This window comes from Mauremys mutica, chromosome 3 (assembly GCF_020497125.1).
Source record: "Mauremys mutica isolate MM-2020 ecotype Southern chromosome 3, ASM2049712v1, whole genome shotgun sequence".
NCBI lineage: Eukaryota > Metazoa > Chordata > Testudines > Geoemydidae > Mauremys > Mauremys mutica.
In genome coordinates this window covers 56,288,535-56,310,493 of record NC_059074.1, presented here as the reverse complement: position 1 = coordinate 56,310,493, position 21,959 = coordinate 56,288,535, and the positions used below count along the sequence as shown (strand labels likewise).

The 21,959-nt window shown below is 43.9% G+C and overlaps 1 protein-coding gene across 1 annotated transcript in view; it reads right to left on the bottom strand.

Annotated features, from left to right (window-relative positions):
- COL19A1 (collagen type XIX alpha 1 chain) overlaps nt 1-21,959 on the bottom strand; it is a 332,926-nt gene that overhangs the window by 177,055 nt on the left and 133,912 nt on the right. Inside the window, 1 exon segment of the mRNA XM_045008597.1 lies at nt 20,365-20,418. Coding sequence (XP_044864532.1) covers nt 20,365-20,418 — 54 coding nt within the window.

Here is a 21,959-nt window from a genome sequence, read left to right as displayed (position 1 = left end):
TTTTAGAGCCTGTATCTGCTCTGCACAGGGGTTCCTGGTCTATTCCCCCCCCACTGGAGACCTGGCTGCCTTGGTAGTAGGGAACCCCACCTTCCTGTTCAACTCATAGCCCCAGGACATAATGGAGTTAGGGATGGAAGGCTGGGCACAGTCTGGGGATAACTCATTGTCTGCTGAGCCTGGGATGGCAGCCTCACAAACAGAGCACTGCTTTGATTTAACCGTGGGCTGTCTTGGATGCTCTGCCAAACCTGGAAGAGGCAGAGGAGCTGGCAGGGAGATGCCATAGAGGAGGGTCAGAGAGGGTTAATCCCCACCCCCTGGAAGAGTTACCTGCCCCAGGGAGGAAGAGAAATGTCAGAAAGGGAGAACACTGCTCTCCCCTGCCCAAAAACTTGGCGGAAACAGCTCAAAGTGCAAAGAAAGGGTGGGAGGAACAGAAACTGCTTGCATCTGCTGCCACAGAGGCAGAGAATCTGGTAGCAAGCGGGAGCACAGGGGGGCATGGCCAGAGCATGGGGAGCTAAAATGCTGCTCTGCCTCTGAAGCTGCAGAGTGAGGAAAGCAGCCCACATGTCCAGAACTGTGGGAAATGCTGGTTTGTGGAAAACACATTTTCCTTTATCCCTTCAAAGAGGGCCTTTATTTCCTGTATACTTAAAACTGTCTGTCACTTCATGTACACACATACATACATTAAACAAAACCTATCACTTACTGGACGTAAAAGGCAGCAGCCAGATTTGTAATTTTGTTTTAAATTTAAGAAAAGCAAAAAAACACCTGAACAGCTACCTAAGGACAGCCTGCTATGGAAAATCGTGCCATTTTCAGGGATGCTTTGATACCAAGTCAGGAAAGACTAACTTGATTTAGTGTTCTGAGAAATACTGCTGCAGCTCCTCTTAGTGAAAAGTTTTGGTAACAGTTCTGAGAACAATTTACTCAGCAAAGTTGGTTGTTATCTGGAATTGGAAAATAAACAGTTCCACAAGTCCTTGGGATCAACCACAGAGAACAGGCTGAGTAGAGAAAAGCCAAAGGACACAGGAGAGACCAGGACAGAAAAGAGGCTTGAACAAATTTTCCCCCTGAGCCACCTGGGCTTCATTACAGGTCTTTAACATCCCAATGATCTGCCAGCCAGCAAACTTCTCTAAAGGTAAGGGACAGTTGAGAGGGTAAAAAGAATAAACAATTGTACAGCTTGCTAAATAGCTGTCTACATACGTGACAAACTGTATCGGGAAGCTTATCCAGCATTCCAGTTTATGGAAACATTATCTGACTTGTCAAAGGGAGAAGATCACCTTGAGCTGGGTGCTGTTTGAAAGTATGCTGGGGGCTATCCTACAATGATATTTGCATTTGGTTATGTTCAAAGAGAAGCCTTGCTGTTGGGCCTTTATACAGAACCAGGACAATGCCCTGGGATCTGCAGTTTCAGCACGTGGTGTTTTAGCAAGATCTTCTGCTGCTCATAACCTACCATATGGATTTCTATTGTTTGAGATTCTTACCCTACATTAACCATTAACCTGGCCACAAAAGTCTGAAGAAAAGTACAGTGCCCAGAACTGTTAATTCTGTAAGAATGTACCTGTAAGAATCAGTAGGTCACATTCTGAAGCCTAATGAACATTAGGAAAATAAACTTTTTGTTCCCAAATGCTTTGCACTCTGAATTCTTATTATATAAAAATCTACCTGTGCTCTTTCACTCCTTTAAGCACTATGTGAACTATACTATATATTAAAAATGTTCTGAGATGCCAAGTGGCAACCAGTGCGTACATGCCTCATAAAAATTAGAAAGACACCACTAACTGACATCACATTATGTTGCCAGTGCACAAATGATGCCACAAATAAGTTCAATGGGCTCCAACCTAAGGACCCAGTCACCTCATACACAATTCATGTGCCTTTTACTGAAACCTGGAATACAATATGACAAGCACTACATCGCACAAACATCTCACTGAAAAACACTACAAGACTGGCATAACTTTTTGAGGATGGCAGATCTCTCATCTAAAGGAATGTTACTGGGGAAGAAAAAAAGCATATGATTTATTATTAACTACACTTATTGATGCACGTAGAAAATGTTCTTACATCTCTTTCACACATATTCCTTGACATGAATTCCACGTCCTGCATTTGAATAAATGGACTCGATCTTACCTTGTGCTAAAATCTCCCATGCTGGTGCCGATCCCCTTTATGTACTGAAAACTGGGAAAACAGCCCACCTTACTGCTGCCTACAGTACGGATCAAAATGACTATAGGGAAGATCATTGATCCCTTACTGAGTTATACAACTCCATAGACAACCAACCCACAACTTACTATATAGCACACTCAGGAAACCTAAACTGAAATATCAGTTATGGAGTCACACAGATTGATACCATCAGGATGTAACAGATTGGGGCAAACAGTATCATGCTTCGACATAAACAACTGACTACCTTCCTGTGTGCCTCTCATGAAGTTCTAATACAGTAACTCCTCACTTAACATTGTAGTTATGTTCCTGAAAAATGCAACTTTAAGCAAAATGATGTTAAACGAATCCAATTTCCCCATAAGAATTAATGTAAATGAGGAGGTTAGGTTCCAGGAAAAAAATTTTCACCAGACAAAAGACTACACACACACACACTTTAAACAAACAATTTAATACTGGTACACAGTGATGATGATTGTGAAGCTTGGTTGAGGTGGAGGAGTCAGAGGGTGAGATATTTCCAGGGAATGCCTTAACGCTAAATGATGAACTAGCAAATGACTGAGCCCTCAAGGGTTAACTCTCACACTCTACTGTACAAGGCAGCAGGAAAGGAGGGAGAGCAGGCAGAGACAGAGAGACACACCCTGTGTGTGTGTGAGAGAGAGAGATGTGCATTTCCCCTCTAAATATGAAGAGTGGGGTCAGAAGTACGCCTTGTTAATTAGATCAGCAAGCTGAGACAGGACCGCAGCTGCCTGGAAGCTCCCTCTGTTGTGTGTCCCCCCTGCTCTATGGAAGATGGGTAAGCGGGGTGCAGGAGCAGGGGGACACCCTGACATTAGCCCCCCTCTTCCACCTCCCCACACAGCAAGCAGGAGTCTCGGAGAGCCACTCCAAGGCAGATGGCAGGAGCAGCACATGGCAGTGGGTGGAAGGACATCTGCAATTGCTAGCCTGCTGGGCAGCTGCTGCACAGGGAACTTAGGGGAGCAGGGGAGCTGATATGGGGGAAGTCGGTCCACCCTGGTTCCAACCACCCACCAGCTAGCTCCACCAGGCTGCTCTTCCTGCAAGCAGTGGACAAAGCAGGCAGCTGCCAAATGATGTTAGAAGGGAGCATTGCACAACTTTAAACAAGCATGTTCCCTAACTGATCAGCAACGAAACAACATTAACTGGGATGACTTTAAGTGAGTTACTGTATAAGCATTGATCTTTCTCTTGCTCCTCTCCACAAAACATAGACTTCAAACACTGCACTCTATTTGGACTTTCTGGGTTTCAAAGCAAGGGCTAGCATTTGGAGGGAGGGATAGCTCAGTGGTTTAAGCATTGGCCTGCTAAACCCAGGGTTGTGAGCTCAATCCTTGAGGGGGCCACTTAGGAATCTGGGGCAAAAATTGGTCTTGCTAGTGAAGGCAGGGGGCTGGACTTGATGACCTTTCAAGGTCCCTTCCAGTTCTAGGAGATTGGTATATCTCCAATTATTACCTTTAGCACCCCATTCTGCTTTGCTCCTAGCAAAGTCCTCAAGCACCATATATAATGTAGAAACGTAGCTGATTTTTACCTTAAAAAACAATCAATTTCTCATCTATGTTCTCCTATAAGTTCCTCAGAGCATTACAATGGACCTGTAAAATGCTGCTGTGAAATAAGTTTGAGTTTTTTTTGTAGATACCTCTATAAGAGACACCAGTAAGGCATTTACACCTAAAAACAAAATACTGTGCCTATGTACCTTGACACTGGAACTGTCTAAAAATTTGTATGTTTCTGTACATCTGTTTTCCTTCTCTACCCAACCTCAAACTGACTTCTGCCACCTCGGCAAGCATAGAAATAAAAACACACGGCTGGCATAATTGGAAACAAAATGGTGGACATTTTTTACCTAACATTATTTCTTCTTTGCATAGAATTTAATTGCTTTAATTTGACAGCCCAATTATTTTCACAGGTCTGTCCTCTGAACTTTTAGGGCTCTAATAAGTGAGGGCTCTAATAAGAGTGCCAATATTTTAACAGAAAAGGTTTCTTCAATTATCCTTTTTGATTGGAGAAGGAAAATTCTTCATTTAATCAATTGGTCTAGCTATACATGGAGTATATATTTTTTTCATTTCAGATATGTGTTACCATTTCCACTCCATATTTTGCTAGTTGTCCTTAAACCCAATTGTAGACATGATACACCAACATTGTGCATTTAATGATTTTTCCAGGGATTTTATTTAATTTGTCAAACAATTACCAGTAGTGTTCTGTGAACTCCTCTCATGCCTGCCTAAGGAGTCTGGAGTTTCATTGATTAGAATTTCCGTTTCAAACCCTATTCAACTGGCAGTAATCTGAATAGCACATAGATCTTAATGTCTCTCCATAGCTACATTAATGAATATTTACATTGCAAATCTGTTCTTATTTCATGTGGGATGTAGGATTTAAGCATGACTGAGAAGTAATTATATGTATCAGTATCAGAGGGGTAGCCGTGTTAGTCTGGATCTGTAAAAGCAGCAAAGAATCCTGTGGCACCTTATAGACTAACAGACATTTTGCAGCATGAGCTTTCGTGGGTGAATACCCACATCGTCGGATGGCATCCGACGAAGTGGGTATTCACCCACGAAAGCTCATGCTGCAAAACGTCTGTTAGTCTATAAGGTGCCACAGGATTCTTTGCTGCTTTTATATGTATCAGGGTATATTTCAGGATTAGTGCTGACTCTTCACACTGCTATCAGAGAATGTGACCATGCAGAGCCTACAGTGATTAAGAACTGATGGTATTATTAATGTTAGGAGGCTCTAAGTGGCTTGTAGGGATAAAGTTTTGATGTAATGCTCAAGTTAACGTTACTCTTTATGTTATATAGGTAAATAATTACTTACAGGTGTAATGGAAACATATACTTTAGGACTAAAAGGATAACATGTAAACTATTTATAGTTACTCTTTAGGAAGCCAAAACCAATCGTATCAGCTACTACTGGCACACACAGTATCTATGCTGTCAGATGAGTTTAGAATAATGGCTCAAACTGGGATATTGTGTTGTATAACTTGGGTTTACTCAGAAATAAATGGACTTGTGCAGTGTGACTCAATATATTTAGAGTTTCGCTCCCAAACCTTGCTGTGAATGAGACTAATGAAATGAAATAAAATAGCAAGTATAATTAATTTGGGACCAGGGAAGTAAACTTTGGGGTCACATCTCAGCACTTCATACTACTGATCTAAAAAGAAGACCTGGCATCCCTGTGTCATTCTGGCTGGACGAAAAGTTCTCACAAGGGGAGAACAGAAAGAAGAAAGGAAATGTTGTAATCTAAAGGAAATGTTACTCACCCTGTACAGCAACTGTAGTTCTTCAAGATACATGTCCCTATATGGGTGTTCCACTCCATGTGCTTCTTGACCCCTTAATCAGAGATTTCTAGCTAGCAGTGCCCACACGGCCCACCTTCTTGTGGCAGACACTGAGGGTATATAGGGGTGCATGGGCAAACTGCCCTCGGTTCCTTCTCTATCCAGTTATCCTCTTAAGGAGCAACCCAAGGAGAGGGGAAGGAGGGCGGGTAGTTGAGCATCATAGGGACATGTATCTTGAAGAACCACAGTTACTGGACAGGGTGAGTAACCATTTCTTCTTCTTAGAAGAGCATCCCTATGGTTGCTCCACTCTAAGTGATTACTGAGCAGGTGAGGGCTTCACCAAATGCAGCATCAGACCTGATGACATGGAGCAGGGCACAATGCTGTGAAAACGTATGCAATGAAGTGCAGGAAGCAGCTCTACATAGCTCACAAACTGGGATATTCTTCAGAAATGTCACTTGGTTTAATGAGCTCTCACCCTCTAGGGAGGTGGAGCACCTGCCAATTGATAACAGGTGTAGCTACAACCTAATGTCCATTTGGAAAGTCTTTGGGAAGAAATGAGCACCCCCTTAGACCTATCTGTGAAGGACAGATAGAGTCTAGGTGGTCTCCTAAACTGCTTAGTCCTATCCAAGTAGAAAGCTAAGGCCCTTCTAACATCCATGGTATGGAAGTAGGATTCCTGCTGAGAACTGTGAGGTTTCAGAAAACATATTGGTAGATACATCAATTAGTTAAAAAATCCAAAGTAATCTTGGGTAGAAACCTAAGATGCAAACATAAAGAGACCTTATCATGAAAGACTGTGGTAAAGGGGTATAGGCCATCAAAGCCCCAATCTCCCTACCTTATGGACCAACATGATGGCAAGTAGGAAGGCCGTCTTCATAGATAATGAAGAAAGGAGCAGGTAGTCATTGGTTCAAATGAAGGTCTCACAAGGTAGTTAAGAACTAGATTGAGGTCCCAAGAAGGGGTGGTGTGCCTAATGTAGGAAAAGAGATTACTCAGATCCTTGATAAATCTGGACGACACTGGGTGAGCAAAATGGAAAATCCCTTGACCAGGGATGAAAGACTGATATGACAGCCAAGTGTACCTTGACCAAGTTGATGGATAACCCAGATGTTTTCAGATCCAGCAAGTAATTCAGGATGAGGGACAGAGGAACCAACTCAGGCTGAAGGTAACAATGACCGCACCAGTGGGTGAATCGCTTACATTTCTGCAGGTAAGTAGTGCAGGTGGATGTCTTTCTAATGTGCAGTAAGACCTGCAGTACATCTGTAGAGCAGGAAACCTCTATTCCCTAGGGCCATCCAGGAGCCAGGCCCTAAGAGACAGAACCACCAAATTGGGGTGAAGTGCATGATCTGAGTCCTTAGACAGGAGATGGAGAATGGTTGATAGCTTTGTGGTTAGATTGGTGGCTGGATACAGAGCTGAAGCAGGTAAGCTTGTCTTGACCAGGAAGGTACTCTGAGACTAACTCTGGCCTTTGTCCTACCTGACCTTATGCATCACTTTTAGAATTAGGAGTGTTGGGGAAAAGACATAGACAGATTCCTCTTCCATGTTAGAAGGAAGGCAAACCCCAGGGAGTGGTAACCCAGATGCTCCCTTTAATAGGAGAGAGGACACTTCCTGTTCTCATAGGTGGCAAAACGACCTACTTCATCTCTAGAATATGTCCCGGAGGACCTGAGAATCCAGCTCCAATATATAGTCATAGGAGAGGTGTCTGCTGAGGACATCAGCAGTGGTGTTTTGGATGTCTAGAAGGTAGGCTACTGAAATCTGGATGTGGTTGGCTATGCATCAGTTCCTGAACTTTATAACTTTGGTACACAAGGAGGGTGATGTTGCTCTGTCCTGCTTGTTGATGTAAAACATGTAGGACATGTTGTCTGTCATGGTCCTGATCACTCTGCTCCTGATGAAGGGCAGGAAATGGAGACAAGTATTACTGACCTCTCTGAATTCCAACAGATTTATATGGAGCCCTATCTCATGGGCAAATCATCTGCCCTGAACTGCGAGGGCACTGAAGTGGGCTCTCCAACCCAATATAGATGCATCGGTTGTTAGTCACTAATGGGGTTGGGTGGCAGAAAGGGATGCCTGCACAGACGTGCAGTTTACCTTTCCATCAGTTCAGGGAGTTCTTGACATGCAAAGCATCCACCCCCTGACTGACTAAGGTGTGTCTAATGAGGGAATAAGCTGTTCTCACACCTCCACTGTTTCCAAGGTTAACCTTGCATGACTGGTCACAAAGGTGATGCTGTCATATGGCCAAAGAGCTGAAAATAGTTCCCTATGGATATCTGAGGGCTTCCCTGAATTGTCCTTACCAGTCCTGACAGAGTCATAAATCTGTCTAAAGGGAGGTACGTGCTGGCTGCCTCCGAGTCCAAGTACGCTCCTATGAACTGAATTCCTTGCACCAGTACTAATGTGGACTTCTTTATGTTTAGTTGTAGGCCCAACTCTCAGAACAGAGAAAGGGCCTTTCAGTGGATAACTTCACTGCCTAGAAAGAGCAGCCTTTGAGAAGCCAGTCGTTGAAACACAGGAAGATGAGAATCACTTCCTGTTGAAGGTAACATATCATGACTGCTCGAACCTTCAAGAACACACTTGGGGCTGAAGATAGGCGAAAGGGAAGCACTTGGTACTGGAAGTGATTTTGGCCCACAGCAAAGCCTAGGTATTTCCCTCGTGATGGATGAATGGCTATATAGAAGAAGGTGTCTTGCAGGTCAAGGAAATAAAACCAATCCTCTTCCTCTAATGCAGAAATTATAGTTATGAGTTACTATAATTCCTGCTCTAGAGGAAGGGGATCTTACCTTCAACATCTGGGGCTTCACAAACTTGTTCAGCTATCTAAGATCAGCCTCCATCTTCTGTTCTTTTTTGGTAAGAGGGGTTGCTGCAGAGGGATGGGGAAGAGGTTAGAAGGGAATGTCTGTGACTGGGATTCCAGGAGGGCCACACTGAGGTTACTCAATTAGGGCAAACTGCAGAGAATGGAACAGACAATCCCCAAAGCTGGTGGATATTCCAATACTTAGATTTACCAAGCGAGCACAAAACAGCTTCTATAATACCTTACTGGTTACCCAGAAACCAAAACACAGTTCCCTTAAAAGTAACCCAGCCTTTGGGCTCCCTCCCAGACAGCCAAGTCAAATATGAAAGTTCTATCAATCCCAAAGGATTGAACGCATTACCTCCCAAGTTAGTGAATATTCCAGATCTTACCCAAATACATGCTTACAGCCAATTCTTATTAACTAAACTAAAATTTATTAAAAAAGAAAATAGAGAGTATTGGTTAAAAGATCAGTATACACGCAGACATGAGTACAGATCTGAGATCAGTTTCACAGTAGAGATAGTGAGCTCTGGAGTTGCAAATAGTTATTTGAATTAGTCCATAGATTCAGTCCAATGTTCATATCCAGGGTGACCCAGGAGATCTCAGTCTTACAACTCAAGCTTCCACTGCATAAAGCATCAAGCAGATCTGAGATGAAAGGATCAGGTCCCAATAACTTTTATACAGTTCCAGGCCTTCTCTTGACAGCACAGAGTCCTTAGGTGAGCAATAGGCAATCATTGAGACTTTGAAGTAAACCTATTTCCTAAGCATCACCGGTAATTAGCTACATGGGTTAACATAAGGCAATTGCCTGTTTTTCACCATTCACAGGTGACTGGCTATACATTTCAAAGAGTGATATCACTATATTTACAGTTCATTTAAATGTTAAATTCTCCTTTTGATCTCTGAATTAGCAGAATACAGAATAGACAGCAACTGTTTGATTACATTGTCAACATCTAACAATAGATATGTAAACACACAAAAAACACAAACAGCATCTACCAATATCTTCCTAAAGGTTGAATTTGGGTCATTTATCCTGCAGGATGCTTAAGCCTTTCTGGCCATGTGTCCCAGTGTCAAAAACTGGATGGTGTAGCCTGATGTTATGACCTCCAAGACCCATTGGTCTGTGGAGATCTGCTCCCAAGCCAGGCGGAAATGGACAAGGCAGTCCCCAAAGGGAGGAACCTGAGTGGTCATGGATGGCAGCTGGGCAGCCCTCCTCCTCTAAAACTTCTGCATCTTTCTGGGAGGTTCCATGGGTTTTTGGTACCCCATAAATTGAGCAGGACATGATCTTGAGGCAGCCTGTAACTTACTGAAATGTTTCTTGTTCTTAGGTATATAGATGCCCAAGAAACATAGGGTCACACTGGAGTCCTTAAGCACATGCCGAGGATCATTTGTGATCTACAAGAAGAGTTTGTGACCATCAAAGGAGAGGACCTCTGACCTATTTTGGAGTGCTCCTGGAAACCCCAAAAACTGAAGCCAGGACGTCCTGTAGACAACTACCACCATGGAGAGGGACTTGGCATCAGTATCTGCAGTGTTCAAGGATGCTTGAAGAGCCATTTTGGCCAACAGCTGACCCTCAGCAACAATAAATTGGAATAGTTTCCTGCAGTCCTGTGGCAGATGTTCAACAAAGGCCACGAGCTCGCTGTAATTTGTGAAGTTATATTTAGCAATGACCACCTGATTGATCCAGTCGCTTTTGGTCCTTGTCATAGGAGGTAGCCCTGGAAAGTGCCATCTACCCCGTTCAGTCACAACATCCACCAAAAGGGAGGTAGGTGGGGGATGAGAAAACAAGAAGTCACAGTCCTTAGGAGCACCTAATACTTCTTGTCTGCTCTTCTGCAAGTTGGTGGAATAGTGGCCAGTGTCTGCTATACTATCTTAGCTGGATCCAGGAGAGCCTCATTAATGGGTGGTGCCACTCTGGAGGATGTCACTGACTACAAAATGTCAAGCAGCATGTGCTGCTGGTCTCTGACTTCCTCAAGAGGGATCCACAGAGCATCCGCTACCCTTCTAATGAGGCCTTGGAATTGCCTAAAGTCATCAGCAACGGAAGAAGGGGGAGGCATAAGCGCCTCAAGTGGCAATGACAAAATGGGAGTTTCAGGGGTGACTTCCTCATCAACTATGGCTTCCAACTCCTCAAATGTCTCCTCCTGCCTTGGAGGGGTAGAGGGTGGATGTGGAACCCAGGTCTGCTGCTGGGGTGGTACAGGTGGTTTATTGACCTATTGCCAATAGGCATCTCACAGATCCCAATATGGCCATTGTAGAGGTCCATAATGGAGAGGGGGTGGCATACAAGGCTGGGCCCACCATGCTTGATGTGCCGCAAAGTCCTCCCTTCATGAAGGGAGATTCCCAAAGTAGTATGTAGGATAACCCCTGACAGAAATTGAGGAGACTGACTGGGAGTCCTCTTCTTCCTCCACATCATCCCATGGGGGAAGGGCGTGTCAATGAGGATGGAATAGAGTCCTGTGTCAGGGAATGGCCACTCAGAGACTGAGGTCTCAGTACCATGAAGTGCTTGGTACCTGACAACAGTGGGGACTCTTGTTCATTCGACACCAAGAGATCCCTTGAATACCAGAACTCTTGATGGATCTGAAAAGGGTCCCAGGACTGACACCGTAGCCAAAGTTACTGTGGCTGGAGATGACAGTACCAGTAATCCTGAGTGGTCTGCAGGCTTTGTCAGGTTTCCTCATTACCAAGAGTACAGCTTGTACAGGCACCCCCGGCTGAGCAATTTGCATCAGTACCAGTCGCTGGGTTAAGGTACGGAACTGCACCAATGGCTGAGTGGAATGCTTCGGTGCTGACAACAGGGCTGAGCTCGATGGTAATCTGTGCGAGACATTGACAGTAATGGAGACACAAGGGTATACAGCCCTTTAAGTTTAAGCCCAATGACTGGCATCTCTAAGCATGCTGATAATTGAATCCAAAGCATCTTATTTAAGTGTTAAAAATAGTCATGTGATGTTTCCAAGTAACTTAGGGTATTATTGTCTTGTGTAATATGACTTCAAAAGTATATTTTTCTGAGATAGTTTCTGAAGTTCCTGTGTTGATAATCTATCACATTTTGACACAATATAAGCAGCTCACTTGATTGAAATATTCAAAACGTAAAGAGTTAATACTGTATGCATTCATACTACCCCAGTGCAAACCTGTCTCAGAGTTCACCAGATATACAATATACCTTACTCATCCTAAAAAGATTGTGGAACAAGATCCTGTGTAGTAATAGAGATCATGTAAGAACCAACACAGAAATGTCTCCAGTGCTATGGAAAGAAACACAGATGTGTTTTTCCATGCTGTAAGCATATACGTATGCATGGCAAAAGTATACAGTTCACCTTTCTAGACGGGCAGGCTACAAGAAATTACATCTTTGAATCCCTAAATGTAGGTTCAGCTGAATGTACAGTATACATGTTCAAATAGAGGATATTCACTATTAGCCAAAAATCATAACATTTCTTATTGTAAATTTCCTTTCTGATTGCAGCGTCTCCCACAATTCTGGATGTCTGGGTTGCTCTCCTCCCTCTGCAGCTCACACAGGTGGATCTGAGTCTGGCCCAGTCCCCTCAGCTCCTGCTTGCTTCCAGAGGAGTTATTTCCAAGCTATAAAACTTACATAACATCATTAACAAACGATCCAGAGATAACGCAGTAACCATGTACGTTAGACCAAGGAAGATGACCACATGGTGATGATTTCACTTAACTTTTTACCCTTCACTCATGAGCTATCCATGGTGGTTAGAACTGTGGGAGCCACTGCTAGCAAAAAGGAAATTATCAGTAAGAAATTTCCCATTCTGCAGCTCAGTGTCTCCCACAATTCTTGATGTCTGGGAAGTAGCAAGCAGTGAACAGATGGAGAAAGGGTCATAGAAAAGGTCAGAAAAGGGAAAAATGGTATCCCTCCCCATTTATAATATCTGCTCAAAGGGCAAAATCATTTTTGGGTCACTGCCTGCAGCACATTCCTGCCAAAAGAAGCCTCTACAGAGGAGAGGAGAGGAAGTCCACCTTGTAGTGCTTGATAAAGGTGGTAGCACTTGACCAAGTGGCCACCTTACAAATTGCCACTGTGGATGCATAAGCTCTTTCTGCCCATGAGATCACCATGGATAGTGTGGAGTGTGCCCTGACCCCTTCTGAAACTGGAATCTCCGATGCCTTGTGCTCTTTCACAACACAGTCTAATCCTCCTAGCAATAGAGGAGTTGAAAGATCTGAGTCCTTGGCATTTCAGATGGGAGGATACAATCAGAGCAACTGACCTCATGGATTCTATGTCTGAGGTAAATTTTCCAAGATATTCTGACATCTAAGTCATGCCACCTCTACTCAATGGGATGCTGTGGGGCCTTGAACAGAATGAAGATAGAGCCACCTCTTGGGAAGCATGGGAAGAAGAGTTCACCGTCAAGATAAAGGGTGGAGTGTATTGTGAGCACCACCTTGTCCTCATGAAACATGCAGTAAGGTTCCTGCATAAAGAAAGCCACCACCTCTGACACTAGCCTGGTGGATGAGATAGTTATCAGAAGGCAAGTTTTGATTGATAAATAAAATGCTGACATTGATGTCAGTGGTTCAAAGGGATGGTTTATCATGGCTCTTGGTATAAGTGGAGTCCCATTTGGAAAAAGAAGTCTAATCACCAGCTTGGCTAACTAGACTGTCCTAAGGAATTTGGCTACCTGGGGGTTCTCTGCCAGAGTATCTGCAGATCTTGTGAATATCACATTAATAAGGGCAGACATATGATACACAATGGTGTCTGAAGAATGTTGGAAAAAAATCCAAGATAGCTGGAATTCCTGGATTTCTAGGGTTTGCTTTTGATCCTGGAATCAGCCACAAAACCTGGTCCAAATAAAGGAGTATACTACTTGTAGCAGTCTAGGGAACCTTGGAAGATTTTGTTATGGCTTGGCTCAGGCAATTCCGCTTTCTCAGCCTCCGGTTATTGTAGGACACAGCATGCTAGCTTTGACCTGCCTCAACCGGCTGGGACTGCTGCGTGGCAAGCCCCTGGCTGTTGGCCAGGGGGGGCAGCCCCGGAGGGCGGAGAGTGTCTATTGCATTATGTATGAGCTGATATGCTGCTGTTTGTATAAAATGAGCATGCTTTGTGTTTGTTTTAGGACTTCACCCCAGGCCGAGCTACAGGGCGCTGGGTCCCCGTCTCAGTGACAGCAACGCTTGGGGTCCCCGTTGCAGATGTGTCACTTTACCTTCATTAAAGCCAATTAATCTCAGTGTGGAGTCGGTCTCGTTCTTGCAGAGTACCTCGGACCCTTTTGGGCAATAACACTACTTTAAAAGTTGATAGTCTTCTAGAAGAAAGAAGTGTTCTGATAACTTTGGAGGACAGACCCAACGATACTAACACTTTCCTTTCAATAGTCAGGCTTTTGATGCACCCGGTTCAGATATAACTTAAGCAGAGGACATTGTGTCAGGATGTCTTGTCCCTTTGGGAACTATAGTGGCAATTCCAGTTTCATCTCTATCAGGCCAGAAAACCAGGTCTCCTTGGCCAGTGTGGGGTTACCAATATTACTGTTCCCTGTTCTCTTTTTATTTTCCGGATCACCTTTCCTGGTAATGTGAAGGGTGGAAATGCACAAAGAAGGCCCTTAAAGCCATCTGAGTGATAGGGCATCCATCTCCATGAATCTGGGGTCCACTTCCCTGGTGAAGTACTTTGATCTCGCCACATTCATGTGGTTCACAAATAGGTCAGTTGGGGGCAGGCCGACCCAATTGGACAATTAACTCAAGAATGTACTGATTCAGGCACCACTTGGAGTCGTATACCATGTGCCTGCTAAGCCAGTCTGCCTTCTGGTTCAGATCTCCCATTAGGTGAACTTCCTTGAGGGAGAAGAGAAAATGCTCTGCCCACTGCATGATTTCCACTGCTTCAACATGAAATGCTGGGCTTCTTGTTTCCCCCAGTTGTTCACATATACAGCTGTGGTTATGTTGTTTGAAACAGGACATGGCTCCCCTCTAGGCTGGGCTGGAACCCTAGTAGCATCAGCTTGATTACTCTTAGTTCTGGAAGGTTTATGCTATGGGTCTTTTCTTCCAGGTTCTAGGTGCCTTGAATCATTGGGGACCCCAGGTGCACTCCGCAGACCTCCAGACTGGCATTGGCTGTGAGGATCAGGAAGATTTGGAAGGCATATGGATATGTCCTTACGGACATTGACCTGGGCTGACCACCATTTTAAGGAGTTGATTACCCACTCCAGAACCATCACTTGATCTTTCTTGTGTTCTGGGGAGTAGTTCCATACATTTAAGATAAAGCCTTGAAGGAGCCTGATGTGTGATTGCGCTCGTGAAGTGATCCCTAGGCACAGTACTTGGGGAACTAGCAGTTGAAGGCTCAGTGCATTAGTAGGCCTCTTGCGTACATGAGGAGGTCAAGAATCTTGTGGATCCTAGAGATGGATACATCCTTGCTTGTAAAGTGTCTATGTCCATTTCCAACTGAGTTATTTGGGTGGAAGGAATCAAAGACCTTTTCTTGATTTTGATAATACAACCATGTGCCTGCAAGAGATTCAAGGTCAAGTATGTAGCTCCGTGTCCCACTGCTGGGGATGGAGCTCTGATTAAGATGTCATCTTGTGATGGGCGTCTGGATATGATTACCACCACCATCTTTGTAAATGGGATGGCATGGTCTGATAGAGATGCGGAGGTATGCATCCGGCTGATCCATTGCACTCAGAAAATCCCCTAGCCATGACACCATAGAGGTTAGAGTCTCCAGCTGCAACTTTGTTTTCTTCATCCACTTGTTGAATCTTTTGAGATCTATAATGGCTTGGAGTACCCCTGTATGCTTCTAAATGATAAAGGAGATGGAGCAGAACCTTGAGAATCTGTATGCTAAAGGAGTGCTATCTATTACTCCCATATGCAGGAGGTGAGAAATTTCATTCTGGATTAGACCATGCTCTACTTGGTCATTTGAGATGGAGGACTGGATGAAAAATGCATGGGATGGAGCTCGCAACTTGAGGGAGTATCCCAGACACACTATCTCCCTGCCCCACTAGTCCATGGTCAAAGCAACTCATTACTCCAGGAAGTGGGAAATCTTGCCCCCAAGCTTCAGCTTCAGGTGGAGGCCTAGGTGGTCTTTGTTATAAAGAGGCTTTGGGAGCGGCAGGGTTCTCTTGGGGCTTTCCTCCCGAACTATGGTTCCACAGCTTTCCTCTGGAGAATGTGCTGTATCTTCATTGATATTTCTGTGAGGATGAAAGGAATGCTTTTGTCTGGAGGCTGCTCTGTGCTCTCTTAAAGGCATGGTGTGACATTGGAAGGCACTCTTTAGATTTTGCTGCCATGTCTGCCACTACCTTGTCTAGTTTCTCTCCAAAAAGCAGGGCTCCCATGAATTTGGCAGAGCACATAACCTGCTTTAAGTGGTTTTCCACCTTCCAGGGATTGAGACATAGGTGGCTCCTGGTCACTGAGCTGGAGTCCATGGCTTTGGCTGAGATTCTCCTTGTGTCCTCTGAGGCTTCAGCAATGAATGCTGTTGCAGGGAAACTTTCTTTTAAAAAGAGCCAAACTCAGGGTGATCTCTATCCTCGAGGGGTCTGAGACCTTTGAGCCAGGAGAGAGATGCCCTTGCAAACCAAGTAGCTTTTAGAGATGCCCTGGGGGAGGATAAAGAGGCCTCGGAGTCTTTTTTAGAGAGTGGCCTTCATTTTTCTTTAGCCAGGGATGCTACAGCAACATGAACATTCAGCATCTCAGTAACCAGGACTTTTGGTTCCTGGATCCTATAAACCCAAGACCATTTCTGTCAATGTGCTTGCTCTTGTCTAGCTTATCCCATTCACCCCTAATTACTTCCTTGAAGGTGGAGTGTCAGGGAACTGTAGCTTCAGGGGAAGATTTTGAGAGGAGAAATCCGTTCAGAAGCTTACTCTCAGGATTTTGTCCAGGTTGAATCTGAATATGGATACAACCTCATTGCACATGGCCTAAAATTGCTCAGAGGAAAAAACATTTGCTGAGTCTTTCCCTGGTGCTGATTGGGGTCAGAGACCGACAATGCACCATCCTCTGAGGAGGAGGAGGGGGAAGAAGAAAAGGAGTCAGAGGACTCCTTAGGACGGAAGAATCCCATGCACTGCTACAGACTAGGGACTGAATGGCTGGGTAGCAGTTCTGCAGAAAAGGACCTAGGGGTTACGGTGGATGAAAAGCTGAATATGAGTCAACAGTGTGCCCTTGTTGCCAAGAAGGCTAATGGCATTTTGGGTTGTATAAGTAGGGGCATTTCCAGCAGATCAAGGGATGTGATCATCCCCCTCTACTCAGCACTGGTGAGGCCTCATTTGGAGTACTGTGTCCAGTTTTGGGCCCCACACTACAAGAAGGATGTGGATAAATTGGAGGGAGTCCAGCGGAGGGCAACAAAAATGATTGGGGGGCTGGAGCACATGACTTATGAGGAGAGGCTGAGGGAACTGGGATTGTTTAGCCTGCAGAAGAGAAGAATGAGGGGGGATTTGATAGCTGCTTTCAACTACCTGAAAGGGGGTTCCAAAGAGGATGGATCTAGACTGTTCTCAGTGGTAGAAGATGACAGAACAAGGAGTAATGGTCTCAAGTTGCAGAGGGGGAGGTTTAGGTTGGATATTAGGAAAAACTTTTTCACTAGTAGGGTGGTGAAGAACTGGAATGGGTTACCTAGGGAGGTAGTGGAATCTCCTTCCTTAGAGGTTTTTAAGGTCAGGCTTGACAAAGCCCTGGCTGGGATGATTTAGTTGGGTTTGGTCCTGCTATGAGCAGGGGGTTGGACTAGATGACCTCCTGAGGTCCCTTCCAACCCTGAGATTCTATGATTCTATGATTCTATGATTCTATGACTCAGACCTCCTAAACCTTTTATACTTTTTCTTCTCCTTTGTCACTTCCCTTGATTTTTTAAACCTTTTTAGCTTGCTTAGAGAGCATATGTGCTCCTCCACAGCTAGCTTGCTGAGGGCCTGAAGTCCTCTCACAAGATCTCTTTCTGAGTCCACCTACATGGTCCCATTCAACTTGGGGTGGCCAGTTTGGGAAGAAGGGGGGCTGCTTATGAGCCCTGCTTCTTTTTCCAGGGCACTCTCCCTGGGGGGCAGGGAGAGAGGGAGAGTTTGTGATCCCACAATGTCTGCCCTCTCTCTTTTCCAGTGACTCCTTGGGACTTAACCCTGAGTTAGCTGACAGGGATGCTCCTATTCTTTGAGCCTCTCGCTGCTCTGCCCATAGACTCCTGGTCCATTTTTCCCATGTCAGAGTCATGTTGCTCTGGTGAGTAAGGGAATCCACAGTCCTATCTGACCCATAGCCCCAGCACGAAACAGAGTTAGAGATGGAAGGCTGGGTGCAGGCAGGGCATAACTCACTCAAGCCTAGGAAGGCAGTCTCATGATGGAGCACCATTTGGATTTCATTTGGTGCTTTTTAGGCTGCTCTACTATACTTGGGAAGGTGCAGAGGAGCCAGCAAGGAGGCTTTGAGGGATGTAACAGCTGGCTAAAAAATTGATCTGAGGCAGGAGAGAGATCACTGCTCACCACTGCTCTAATTAAAAAAAAAGCCCCCCTTAGGCAGATGTGAAGGCGGGAGCTGTAAAAACCAGCATCCACATGCTGCCATGGAGGCAGAGAAACTGGAAGCAAGCAAGCACTGAGCGGGGTGTTCTGCCTCCATGATTTTCAGAGAGACAAGAGCAGCCCAGACATCAAGAATCATGGGAGATGCTGGTCTGCAGAAAAACTGGATATCTGGTGTAAAAATATAGCTCCCTAATATAAGAAAAAAATACTTTTCCGCAAAGAATATACACTATATAAAAAGCCAATTAAAATAAAGAATGTCATAAATGGGAAGCATATTTAAAAAGCTATAAACTGCATGTCAGGCTTCAATGCAATTAATGATACTCATTGTTCACAGTTATTAGCAAACACAGCAGACACCACTGGTGAAGTGGTTAAAGATGTTTCAATTCTCCTGCCTTCCAGATCTGATCCTGATAATGTTTCTAGTTTTCAACAGAATCTATACGTTGAGGTTCAGCTCCTCAACATACTTGACAGCTTTCTGTGAGGTGCTGAGTGCCATCAACACCCAATTACAAGCTCTCTACATTTGCAGAATTGATGCCTTGCAGAATCAGGACCTAACCAGGGGCGGCTCCAGGCCCCAGCACGCCAAATGCGTAGTTGGGGCGGCATGCCGCGGCGGGCGCTCTGTCGGAGCCGAAATGGCTAGAGCCGCCCCTGGACTTAACCTAGGTGACCCTAGCCTAGAAGGTCACAAAGGGGACCTAAGAGGGCAAAATAAATAATAATTTGTTGTAGTCTTGCTGTTAAAACCTTCTGAGTCATCATTTTGGGACTGAGCTGGGGAGGAAAAAAGAAATCAAGATTTTCTGCCTGCTCCCCTTTTCCTTTCTTTTCAGGCAGAAATAGGACTCACTAAGGGGAAAGGGTGCCAGTATTATGCCCTTCACCTGAGCAGCTTCTCAAGGGGTATCACAGTCAAAGGGAGAAGGGGGTGCAGGGAAGAAGTGAGGAAGGTTCAGGCGACAGATACTGGTTTTCTGCAAGAGCTCTCATGCTGAAGGAATTTTCCTCCCTTTACTTGAACATGTTTGAAGGCTTTGTGGTATGATGCAGACTGGCAATGATGGTTTAAAGCAGCCCTGCTGCTTTCCCCATGGAGATCCCAGACTTCCAGCAAAACACAGACCTGGCTTGTAAAAGAGACTCCTGAAGGGGATGCATGGGGGTGGGACTAGGTCCTAAAACCATCTTGCTGAATTCTCCAGCATATGCGCAATACTTTGTGCAGAAATGTGGGAGACAGCTTAGAGGATGCCCACATAATCAAGTGCCTTGGCATGTCCCTATGAAGTGCTAAGTGCTGGGGGATGCCTCTGGTGCAACAGAAATCTGGATTAACTGCTGCATGCTATTCCAAATACAAAACTCCTTTGCCCTGTAGTCACCTAAACCTTTTTCCTTCTCAGAAATCAGGGATTCAGCATTAGCTTCTCCTTGGCTCCAAAAGATCCCTCTCCCCCACAAAAAATCCAAAACAAATGAACAGTAAACACACACACATCCCCAGGGCTCATTTCCAACCTACAAACTTGTTCCATTTTCCTTCATGGCACCTGAGCAGTAATTCTTAGGTGCTCCCTGACCTCTGACTTCCCCATTCAATTATCTCAAACCTCACACAAAATGTTTCCTAGTCTTGCTCCTGAAATGTTCTTCCCCAGTTTAGCTCCCAAGCTCTACAGGCTTTCAAAACCCCTTCTCTCTCTTTTCCTAAGGTATAGTAGTTATTTTTACTGCTTTACCAGACACTCATTGTTTCTGTGTAAGTAACATTTTCTACTGTTACATTATATTATACTGTTTCATTTTATGTTTAACCTCATTCAAATCAGTCTGATTAAAACCTAACCGAAATGATGACTCTTTTGGGCATTTTAGACAATCTTTCTCTCTCTCTCTCTCTCTCTCTCTCTCCTTTTTTAACAGTTAATCAAGAAAGTTTTAGAACAGAAGACAGTCAAAGAGTTATAGAGGAAATCCATTGTTACTTTTCAACGCAGCGTGTGTATTCTCTGAACTTGCAATTTTGTCTTCTGCTTTCTATTGGAGGATATACAGTAATTTATAATGTAAGCTATTTATATGTAAGAATTAAAAGGTTATAAATTATAGACTGCTGTTATCAATCAACTTACATCTTTTCCATGCATGCCTTCAGGTCCTGGTTCTCCTTGATCTCCCTTCTCACCCTAGGAGGAGGAGTATATATTTTAGTTTTATGAACAAAAATTATTTTCAGCTGGAAAACTGCATTATGGGAAAAATATCATCATATTCATTACTGTGCTCTATATACAGTACAATATATTTATTGCTGACAGCATAGGAAAACTATTCCTGACACTTAAAGAGGTGTTTCATCCAAATTAAGAGCCTGACCATGCAAGGTACCAAGTATCTGGGGAGCTAATGCTCAGTTCTTCGCAAGAGGCATTGAACACCATGTAAATATTCATGTTTGCAATGTTGCACTCAAAAAATGTGGATGGATGGATGTTTAATAGAAACAGACAAAATTATTCCATTAGAGAGTCATCTGTTAGAGGTCTGGGGACTGTCACACTCTCACTCTGCCAGCTGAAACAGTGTATTCTGATACTGAGTTTGACTAAGAAATGTATAAGAAAGTTCCTATATGACTGAAATAATTTACTTCCCCCTCCACCACATGTGAAAACTCTGATTTATTATTTCAATTTAATATTTGTTAACTGTGTGCCAAGAAACAATTTAAAAAGTAGAAAGTTACATTCAGATGGAGAATAAGTATTTACAATCACTCCCCATATCCCCGTCAGAATGGCCTGCCATGACAATTATCACTAGCACCACATGTGGTCTTAAATATTTATACTGTAAGTTCCAATAGGAAATGAAGTCCACATGTTGATTTGAATCTGTTACTGAAACATAATCTGGAGTTTAATTTAAGACCAAAGATTGGCATTATAGTCTTTTTAGCATGACATTTTATTTTCCATCGATAATCATAGGATAGCTAATCAATTTAAAATAAATTTGAACAGTTTATTAGACTTCCATTTATTTCTATAAGACTAACAAATACTGGTGATACAAAAAAGCCATGTTTTACTCTTTCTTAAAGTATACGTTCTTCAGGACAGGGGTGGTGTTTTCACACATAGGCCTGGTCTACACTGGGTGGGGAGGGGATCGAGCTAAGATACTCAACTTCAGCTACGAGAATAGCTGAAGTCAACGTATCTTAGATCAAATTAAATTACTTTCTTTGCGTCTTCACGGCGCTGGATCAATGGCTGCAGCTCCCCCGTCGACTTTGCTTCCGCCTCTCGCACTGCTGGAGTTCAGCAGTCGACAGGAGAGTGATCGGTAAATGCAGCTAGACTGAGCTTTGCAAGTAATAAGAATAATTCTCACAAAACCATGGGGACAGGCTGTACTGAAGATCAAATCCTTCATGTCAACCAAAGAAAGAGAACAGCAGTGCACTGAATCTCAGTCATCTCAAGGGGACTACAGTGGTCTGAGCAAAGCCTATTAATTATGTCAGTATAATCTTCATAATTCTGTTAGCTAAATGCTATAGAACTGAGATCAACTAATTCCATTTGTGACACAACCCTGATTCAAAGCTATTCCTCCAGTGGCAATAACAGAAGGGCATTTAATCTAATAATAGAAGACCATTTTTCTAAAATGAGTTTATATGAGCTTTCTTAAACAACTGAAGCCTACCAATAAATTAGCA